The 10,804-nt window shown below is 43.4% G+C and overlaps 1 protein-coding gene across 2 annotated transcripts in view; it reads left to right on the top strand.

The window, feature by feature from the left end:
• Nucleotides 1-460: 460 nt before the first annotated feature.
• The window catches only part of CAP2 (CAP, adenylate cyclase-associated protein, 2 (yeast)), a 44,180-nt gene continuing 33,836 nt past the window's right edge, over nt 461-10,804 (top strand). Inside the window, exons 1-3 of one of the 2 annotated variants that reach the window (XM_010138999.1) lie at nt 461-557; nt 2,772-2,792; nt 4,346-4,440. In XM_010138999.1, coding sequence (XP_010137301.1) covers nt 461-557; nt 2,772-2,792; nt 4,346-4,440 — 213 coding nt within the window. Of the gene's footprint in view, nt 585-2,771; nt 2,793-4,339; nt 4,441-10,804 lie in introns of both variants that reach the window. The other variant, XM_010138998.1, reaches the window with a different exon arrangement.

Raw genomic sequence — 10,804 nt, 5'->3', positions numbered from 1 at the left:
TTTGTTAGACATAATAGATTACATACATTACCTATATTTAATTAATTACTGTATGTCACTTAGAACGAAACACTCTCAACTTTAAGTGAGGAACGTGTACCTTTAGCTCGTTATATTAAATGATCGGAGATTTAAACATAGCTTTGTCTTGGCTTATATAACCACTCCTCAGTCTGCGGCATATTTAGCACCGTGTTCCTTGACATTGGCCAGTATTCAAAGACGTCAGTGCCTACACTTCCTCACATGTAAGAAGGCAGATAATCACATGGTGGGGAAGGAAGATGATGTGCGAGTTGTTAAAAATGGAACCTAATTTCTGCTTCTTTTTGAGTCAAAGCCGTACTGTGGCCGTACTGATAAAAGGTGAAGCCACAAGATGAACAGGACGGTAACGTGAAGTAAAGCACAGGCTTCACTCAGAGGGGTCTGACACTGTGTCCTTCATGGTTTTCTCAGAATGGCAGAGACTCATGGGTTGATGGAGAGACTGGAGAAGGCCGTGACTCGGCTCGAATCGCTGTTTTCAGATTCACACCGAGCGGGTGGAATGGACTGTGACGCCATCAATGGAGTCAATGGAAGTAAGTGGTTGTTGAAGTACCATCTTTCTGTGGTTAAAATTTGCAAGTAGAGCACATCTTTGTCCTCTGAGAGGGAGTGCTATCCCACCCCCTATGAATTCCTTGTCATAGAAGAGTAGTATTTTACCATAGGCATTTGGAAGTGTCGTGTGACAAGCTCAGTCGTATGCATCATTCTAAATCAATACAGCCCAGAAACTTCAAGATTTGACTAGTCTCTTAAATATACTGTCCATACTCCAAGCTGTATCACTCTCTCCATTTGAGCATCTAGATTGTTGTAGATGACTCACCAGGTGAAAATGTTTACTTCTGATAGCAGAAGAAAGGAGACATCCCCAAAATTTACAGCATAAATATTCCTAAGGAAGTCAGTAATACAAACACTGAGTTTACTTGCCAGCTCTCTGAATTTCACGGTGTGGACCTACTCCATTTACTTGTTTCATATCCTTAATGAAGTATGAGTTTGTTCATAAGCATTTGCTCACATCCCTGGGGACCTTTTGTTATCTCCAGAGCTCTCCCTTCTCAAGTGCATCTCCAAAGCACTACATTGGAGAATACACCAAAAAAAAGTCTGTCTTCATTTATTCACATCATATCACCAAATCAAATTTTTTCACTCCTTACTTTTTTTGCTGTTCCTGAAATTTACAGGGTAAATAACTTATGAACCTGTTGGAGTAGGTCGAGGGGAGGCCACAAAAATGATCAGAGGGCTGGAGCCCCTCTGCTGGGAGGACAGGCTGAGAGAGTTGGGCTCCAGGGAGACTTTAGTGAAGCCTTTCAGTGCTGAAAGGGGCTGTAAGAAAGATGGGGAGGGACTTTTAGCAGGGGCTGTTGTGACAGGACAAGGGGTGATGGGTTTGAACTGACAGAGGGAGATTCAGACTAGGGAGAAGGAAGAAATGTTTTTCATTGAGGGTGGTAAGACCCTGGCCCAGGTTGTCCAGAGAGGTGGCGGAAGCCCCATCCCTGGAACCATCCCAGGTCAGGTTGGACCTTGGGGCTCTGAGCAACCTGCAGATGGCCCTGTTCCCTGCAGGGGGGTTGGATTGGGTGACCTTTGAAGGTCTCTTCCCACCCAAAGCATTCTATGATTCTGTTCTTATAAATGTGGCAGCTCTAGTGCTGATTGACTAGAAGTGCCCCTTACTTTTTCTAGAGCTTGCTTTTTCACCCAGAACCTGACATTTATCCCTTTATTAGCTTCATATGCTTTCTGTATTCCTTGGCCCTTTCCTGCATTCCTCAGAGAAGAGCACATCCCAGCACGGACTCAGCTGCTCTGCAGAAGCTGCAGAACGAGCAGAAAGTTGCAGGCAGGTTCCTCACTGACACAGAAGCAAGTCAGTGTGTGTCAGCTGCTTTATTGTCCCTGTCTGTCAACCCTTACCCAACAACCCATACAAGGGACCTACCTCACACCATGTGTGCCATGGGCCCACACGCTGGCAGCTGCTGCGGAGCACTGACTGACAGCAGCGCGTTTCTAGGGCAGGAACTTCCAGCAGGCTCCCAGCTCAGTCAGGTGAAAAGATTCACCCTGCCAGGGCAGCAGAGCCGTAAAACCTCAACAGGTTGCTGGACGAAAACAATCGACAAACCTCGTTGGAGTGAGATTATAAACCACACCCAGAGGAGATTGCAGTGAGAAGCTGAGCTGAGCAGAAGCACGGGGCACTCGGCAGCCTGCACCACATCTCCAGGCAGAGCTGTCTCGGGCGGGGACTCGGGAATCAGCTTTTGCTGATGCAGTTAGGAAGGACTGGAAGTACTGGTTCTTCAATTTGAGTGACTGATCGGCATGTAGTGCCACAAACGTCATTCCATATGCCTGTGTTGCTGAGCTTCTGCAGAGGTTCACATGACTCCACAGCAACTGCAGAGCTCTTACAGAACAGGTCTCCTTTTATTTTTCTCATTTCAAACTGACACTCAGCCGGAGAATGACTTTTAAGTGTCAACTGGAAATAGAGATATATTGCTTTCTTCTACCATGAGCTCCTCCCCTAAAAGACCATTCCATAATTAGAGTTATTACCAAAAAGTAACTTTTCAATTAATACGTTTCCAGAAAAGATCAAAATAATGAGGAGGGTGGCAGAACCGTACCTTTCCTGTTTTCCTAAACAGCATTACAACAGCAGGATTGCAAACGAATCATTCCACTGCTGCGCGCAGCCCCCAGTGCTCCGGGCGCTGGCGGTACTGAACAGCACCAAAGCAGAGCTGCTTTCTAGTTCTGCGCAGGACAATCGCCATTCAGGGAATCACTCTTTAAAACTCTGCTCTCAAGTAAAAGGTTACAACCATCCTCTCGGAGACTGACACGCAAATTTTGACAAAGAACATGACTGGGCTTTGGAAAGCATCTGCACAACGAAAATCTTTTGTGCACTAGGTTATTTCAGGGGTTTACACACAAACACTTAATATGGAAGAAAGCCCAGACATTCCTCAGAATTAAAGGTGAGCGACATCAGGAGAACAAAAAGAGCCTTGAAATCCCGCCTAGCAGGCTAACTACTTTTTTTTTTTCACACACAGGCCACTGCAAACTCAATTGCCAGAGCCTTTCTTTTTTCTGTCAAGGAGCCAGATGACTCTTGTGGGATAAAGAGAGCTTTCAAGATTATGAATTTGGGCACAATTGTCATATAGTGCCAGAATGTTACAGCAAACTCTCTGGGGAAGGCCCGGGACCTTTTCAGAGCGGTCTTTAGGCTTCATTAATGAGGGAGAGAGGCTGGGAAGAATTTTAGCCTTGATCTCTCAGATCCCACAGACGCCATAAACTCACACATGCGTCGCTCCTGCTGGACCTGACAAAGGTTCTGCGGCATAGACGAGACATGAGGATATGTCAGGGAGGGCTGGAAAGCATCCAAGGAAAAATTACTTTTGCTGTCTTAAAAAGTACCACATAAAAAGCCACATCTTGCTGCATAAATCCACCGGTGACCCGTTCTAAAGCCTTCATCTTACTGGAAATTGAATTGCTTGCTAAGAAAAGCCACCAAAGAATGCAAATATGTTCAGGAATAGATGGTTGGTGTAAAACCAGTTGTTCAGTAGACTGCAGATTCGTTTTAGGGGCTAATATTTGTTTTATGTACAACAGTAGAAATTTGTTAAGACCATCATGCTGATCAGCCACTAAGGCCAGGCTGGATGGAGCAACGTTGGTGTAAAACCAGTTGTTCAGTAGACTGCAGATTCGTTTTAGGGGCTAATATTTGTTTTATGTACAACAGTAGAAATTTGTTAAGACCATCATGCTGATCAGCCACTAAGGCCAGGCTGGATGGGCCTTTGAGCAACCTCATCTAGTGGAAGGTGTCCCTGTCCATGGTGGGGGGGTTGGAACTGGATGATCTTGGGTCCCTTCCAACCCAAACCATTCTGTGATCCTATGACCAAGCCACTAAGCCTTTGAAGGGCTGAGAAATGTTTATTTTAGCACCTGTTATTTAAGACAAAAGAGGCTTCCACTACATTGCAGCGAGTGAATTCTCCTCATGTTCCTAGCCAGGTTCTACCAAGAGCAGAGGTTTTTTTTCTTTCTAGCTAGGAAAAAAATCATTTTTCATCCTTTTCCACTGATTTCACAAATGACTGAGTACAGCGGAAACTGAGTTACAGCAATTTCCCCTGTTTCCATGGTATTTCTCCTCCATGTGCTCCAAAGGAACATCCTCTGTGCTACATACTTGATGAACCCATAATAATGGATTGCTCTTCTTCTGTAGGCATAGCACCGTATGTTGAAGCCTTTGATAGGCTGCTGAATGGAAGCGTTGCTGAGTTTCTCAGGCACAGCAAGATTCTTGAAGGTGATGTGAAGACACATGTGAGTATTGACTCAAAATTTCTCCCTGTGATACAAGCATACAAGTCTTGGAATCTGTGTGACCAGCTGAGTAGAGGAGAATCCTAATAGCAGTACTCTGAATTATTAGTTCTTGTGGTAGTAACAACCCGGTGTAGCACACTGAGGGTGGTTGGTTCCGGAAGGACAAAAGGCTGTATGGATTCGTAAGAAGAGATTGCTCCCCTCTACAGCACCAAAGGTTGAAGACCACAGTATGCAAAGTGTGGCAATAGTGTCAGTCAGAAGCAATTCCCGTTGTCCTGTGGCTGCTAAGCCCTTTGCAGGACAGGAGCCCGATTAAGAGCACAAGTCAATAAATGAGTAGGAAACAATAGGTGGGTCCAAGCAGTGATAACTTCTTACGGTTGTCTTCTAGGCAATGTGTATCACCATTCCACGTAACGTTGAGATGTTTAATCTTTTGGTTATGTTTTTTTTATTATTCAACTCACATCTCTTTCATTTGGCACAACATAGCCAACTAAAAAAATGAGTATGTCAGACATTTAAATGACCCTTTTTTTACCACGTGTCGCAGCAAGGAAGTACTACACTCTCATTTTCATGATGAAACTACTTTGTAACCTTTTATTATCTTGTGAGCAGAGCTTGCTTGTTTCATTCTGGTTTTTTAAGCCTGTCCTCTAAAACAGTGATAGAAGTGATAGAAGGAGAAAGGATGGCCTTGTCTTACAACAGCTTACCATTACAGATTTTGAAAAAAAAAAAAAAAAAGGCACACAGAAGAGCCAGGGTCGCTTTGAGCTGGATCTGAAGGAGTGAGAAGCTTTTGATTTGTTCTCGCTGATCCAGGCCATTGGGCCTTTCTCCATGTGTACGTTTCCCAGTTCACTGCAGCTGCTGCTCTACGTATCAAACACTGCAGCCAGAAAAAGGTGCAGCCCTACAAGCTACTGGGACTTATGCTGCAAGGCCAGCATAAATATTTTGCAAGACAGCCAGAGTAATGAGTCTAGTCACAGAGGAAGAGCTCTGGGATTATTCTGTGAGCTGTGTTTTCTCTGTGGTGTTAGATGTTCTCAGTGGTAGGGTAGAGTTTCTGACCTAGTTAGGCCTAGAACACTGGAGGGAGCGAGGAGATCAGGCAGTTCTGGAGGACCTTTGTGTTTCACAGGAAATGCTGCACCTCCTTTTTATGAGAAAATGCCTTTTTTCACCTTAACAGTTACACTACAAGCTACAATATATGTACTTTCTCTTTAAAAGAAATTAGAGAAAAATTATTAAAGTGTGGGAGGAGGAAGGATTGAATTATCAACCTAAAGGAGCAAAGAATTGCTTCCTGGAAAGGACCGGTTCTAGCTTTGGTCATTACATTCATTGGACACCGTTGTTCTGCAGTTGATTTCACAACAGGCTAGATCTGAGAGATACCAAAATAGCCTTAGTACCAACACTAAGCAGGGGAAAAAAATTGCATTTAACATTCTAAATGACTCAAACCTCTTTAATATACATGATCTATAAATACTTAAATCAGGAAGTGTATTAATTTATGCATTTGTCACTTTTTGATACTCATAATTGAGTCCATATAAAAGACATTAATAATTTATCTGCCAAGTCTGTGGATAGTCTCTAGCATTTTGTTGATGATAGCGTAATGCAAACTGTGATAGGGAGATACTTGTTAGGACTGTGAGATTTGACATAAACAACTTTCCCTTACATAAAGAAACCGGTGATGCTGACTGCAGCCTCCTGAATACTGTGAAATCTTAGATCCTGAATTTACAACGTGCAGCACACTGCGGTTGCCTTATGCTCGTGCTTATCACTGAAGCAACATCTGCGCTTTACCTTAACAAGTGGAACAGGGAGTATTTTTTCTTCTGGGTGTCTTACAGACCATGTGTCCTCAGCATTATACTTGCAGCTGCTGTTTCTTTCACACAGTGAGCTGAAGAGAAGATTGTATTTTATTTCAAAAGACACCTGTTGCCTAGAAAAACCTCACATACCTGACCGACCAGAAGGGTAATACGAGAGACCGAGAGACTTCGTATTGTGCTAAAGAAATGAGGGGTTTAACCTGATGCGTTCAGTGCTGATTGCTGTGAGGGTTGTGTGGTTTCTGATGCTGGTCAAAGGGAGAATACAGCCAGAACTAAGATCTGCTGGGAAGCCCCGTTCCTATTTTTCCAGCGTGCTGTACTCTATTGAAAGTGAACAGAATAAAAAAGAGAGCTAATGGCTCGCTCCAGGCTCTGGTAAACACAGCAGCATGGTGGATTTTACAAAGATTAGTTTATCAAGGCAGAGTTCTGCTTCGGCTCAATCTTGAGAGCAGCATGTTTCTTGTTCGAGTTACAGCACATGCAGTGATGAATCTCTGAGGTCAACGGCATTAAAGAAACTACACACTCTTTAGAAGACAGAGGGAATGGCCAGGGGGGTTGTTTTGTCTATTTAAAACAAATTATCCTAAATGGCTCAGATGAGACCCTTCTCCTGTCCTGTCACTGTGGAATAAAAATCTGGTATTTCTATGAAATACAGAGTTCGCTACAGGCACAGAATTGGTCTGCCTTCAGACTGGGAAAGCAGGTTTGACGTGCTCTCTGCCCTGTCAAAGGAAAGCAGGATTTCAGAAGGGCAAGAAGCAGGTTTTTGTGATGTGTTTATGATGAGTTTCTTCACATTGTTTTTGTTTATGTGGTATCTCAAGTGCTGGAATACTTTGGCTTGAGTTTGAATAATGAATCAGATGAGACATAATGATAAGAAGAGAATGTACTAGTTTTACAGGAGGACAGTTAACACAGAATTTCCACATTTTAGTATTTTATGTGGTAATATAAGCAGAATTACAGCCCTCCTGTCAAACACATAAACTAATACTTGCCTTTTTATCGTTTATTTGTAAAAATCTTTTCATCTCCCAACCCCACCAGTTGAAAGAACAGATTGTCTGAGTGATTCAGTTTTGTTCTCTCTTCTCTCATCCAACCTATTTAGCTTGGAAAGGAAAACTGTAGAAATACGGATGCCTTTTCCCTCCTCTCTTCCATCAGCTTCCAGCTGCTGAAACGCAGAGCTCAGACAGACACCCAGCTCCACTGTGGGTTTGGAGCATCCACAAATAAAAAGGCTGTTGGTTAGCTTGCTCTTTACAGGGGTGGATGGAGGTACAGCTCGTTACCTGTGTGACTACTCGAACCCGACAGGCTGAAGCAGCGGTTGATTCACAGCCCGTTATCCAGCCTGCAGGCGTTCCCTGTGCGCGTGCGCGGATTTGTTATCGTCGTGAGCAATGCTCACCCCACAAACGTTGTCCCTATGCACATACCCCCAGTTTCTTTTCCTTATCTGTTACATGAAAGCAGTGATGTTCTCCTCTCCTCCTTCCACGTGAGGTCCGTGTAAATACAGAGAGAGAACTGCAAGCAGGACTTATCTTTTACGAGGTGTATGTGCACTTCGCAAAGTGCAGCTCCGCTCTGGCCTATTGGTGAAGTTAAAAACCCTAAGAAATCTCCTCATTTTTTCCAAAGAGGAGTTATTGCACGTGAAATAGCTGTATCTTGTCTCGCCTTGTGAGAGATGTGGAAGAATTAATCAGTGACTTTCACAGCGCTGAGCCTTGAACAGTATGTGCTGCTGTCAGTGACACACCACAACCCCACTTTCATGCTTTCTCTCACCTAATCTAAACGCAGACTATCAAACGCATTATTTGACTGATTCCTCCTGAACAAGGCAATTTGCTTATGGGGCAACAGAACCCACACGTGTACTCTCATGTTCATCTTTTGTGCCCAGAGGCAGCGCGGTTTTAGGCATTGTGTTGAAAGTCAAATTAGAGCTCAGAGAGGAGGATGATGTCAACGTGCCCAAAGAGAAGCATGCGCCAGGCTGCCTTTGCTTTTCTGCGATAGGTATTTTCTGCTACATGAAATAAACACCAAACCAAGTAGATCCAGGACTGGGAAAAATAGAATACACAAAAGAGAATTAAAAGACAACCAATTTTTATAGCATACAAAATATGCTCAGCTGAAAGGAAGAACCTGAGCATAGAAAACAGTGCTGCTATCCACCAAAAGTGATTAAAAAAACTCCAAATAATCGAGCAAAAAAGCCATCTTGGAAATCTATCAATATTAAAGTTGATTTTGTGACACTAATTCAGCTATTTTCTCATCTTGTACTTGTACTACAAGTTATGTCATAACATAAGCAACAAAGAATGTTCACTTTAATATGAGAAGGAAGATGGGAACGCAATAGGCACAATGTGGCCAATCCAAAAAAAAAGCACCATTTTGAGGAGCTCTACAACCTTTGGAACCTCTCTTCCAAAGGATTACTTCACTGGTGGCCTAGGGATGGATCTGGCTTTCAAAGGCAGCAGGATTCATCGGGTCAGGTGCAGTGGTGTGCAGACACGGTTGCGCCTGGTTGGGAATAAAGATGGCTCCTGAGCATGGAGAACTTGTTCACTGCGAGTCCAGAACAACACCCGCTGAAAAAGCAGGAGGTTTTCCATTAATTTTGACAGGAGCTGGATCAGGCTGTTACTTTCTGGACACTGATGTAAATGCCACTTGCTTTTCTTCTTTAAAGAGACCAAGTCGGACAGACTCTATTGAAAAACACATGCCATAGTTGCCAGAACTGGTCAGTTAGTTGTGTGTTGCCGGCGCGAGAAACATGCACCTGTAAATTTAGGGGGGCGGGAGGTATAATGAGAACGTTCCACATGGCATTCGCTCAGTCAGAAACATAAAAAGTCAGAAACACACACAGTCAGGGCTGCCAGCAGCTCTTCCTAACCTGTTTTCATGGGGCTTCTTTGCCTGGGGAGTAGCTCCTGACTAAAGCCATGAGTAGTTCTGTTGATTTCCAAGTAGTGCAGTGGATCGGGGACGGGTTTGGGGTAAGAGCCTCTAAAAGCAGCATCTATATCTGGATGTGGGTGCCCAGTACGGTGGGATTTTCTGACCTCCAAAGGATGCCTGGAAATAGGAATCAGAATGATTTGAGGGGGAAACCTTATATGCAATAGGAAACCAAAGAAAACTCTGTCATGTTTGTCCAGGAAAATGTTAAAAGGTAACTTGCTCATATAGAAAAAATTCCGATAGTGAAGGGCTGGTTAATCGACCAGATGAATTCAGAATAATATCCAGCGTTCAGGCAAGATTGAAGGTCCATGTTTTACCTTATTTTTTTTTTTTTACATCAACAACACAAGCCTCCTGTGACTGAAGACTCTCTTTACTGGCATCACTGCTCATGGTTATCATTTCTCTTGTGAAGAATTATGGGGGTGTTTTTATTTAAGTGCAGTTATTTCAAGCTGAGAAATATACCTCCGTTAATGGTTTTGGTTGGGTTTTTTTTTAACTTTTTTTTCTGTTTGGGGGCACAGACATCTCTCATACTTGATTGAGGTCATTTGTTGCTACAGGCTGTAAGCAAGTCTTTTATTAATTTCCAGTCTCATTCTCTCTGAAAAGCACGTGCACACTCTTTTCACTCATCCTGCCTCCCCATCCCTGACCTGCTTTTATTTTGTTAGTTGGTGGTTGCAACTGTTTTGAGTGTATAGAAATGCTGGGCTTGGAAACTGAGAAGGCTGTTCATTGCAGTCAGCAAAAAACCAAACAATGAGCTCAGAATCTGGCTCTTCAGTCCGTTTCTAGTAAAAAGGAGTTCAGTGAATAGTGAGAATTAAGCCACAAGGGAAACCAATGTGCGGTTTGAATGTTGTTTTAAATAAGCTGGGAGTGCTGTCAGGAGTGATGAGGGGAGAATGTGGCCACAAATGTGTGTTGCATTTTTATCCAGTATGAATTACACAATCGATACAGGCAGATTTCTGATTACTGGAGAGTCCATTAGCATAGATTGAACCTTGTCGCTGTCGCTGCTAACTTCTGTTAGTCTGTTGACCTTAGATTCGTCCTGGACAGGCAGTAGCAATGCTGAGAAATTTTAGCAAAAATTCCCTAATATAGACATAGTCATGGAGGCTGAAAAACACTCAAAAAAGCCCAATAATAGAGGACAGCTGATTGGTGGTAGTCAAATGTAGCTGTCTGAAAATAGAAGATATCTGGGGTGGTGTCTGCTTCCATCAAAATCAATGGCAAATCTCCCATTGACTTCAGTTTTGACGAGAATTTCAACCCTGCTTTCTGCACGGCCCAGCAAGAGAAAGGTGACAGGTTTTTCTCTTTCTTCCCTTTTCCAGTATAAAAAGTGCACTGTTCGGAGAACTGCCACTGACTCTTATCAACCAATTAGCTGCACAAAATAAATACCGTCTCTCCAGCTGGCCTGGATAGTTTCTATGGCAGCCCCACACTTCATCTGA

The sequence above is a fragment of the Buceros rhinoceros genome, unplaced genomic scaffold, assembly GCF_000710305.1.
Source record: "Buceros rhinoceros silvestris isolate BGI_N320 unplaced genomic scaffold, ASM71030v1 scaffold19906, whole genome shotgun sequence".
Taxonomy (NCBI): domain Eukaryota; kingdom Metazoa; phylum Chordata; class Aves; order Bucerotiformes; family Bucerotidae; genus Buceros; species Buceros rhinoceros.
This window is presented reverse-complemented; position numbering and strand designations above follow the sequence as displayed.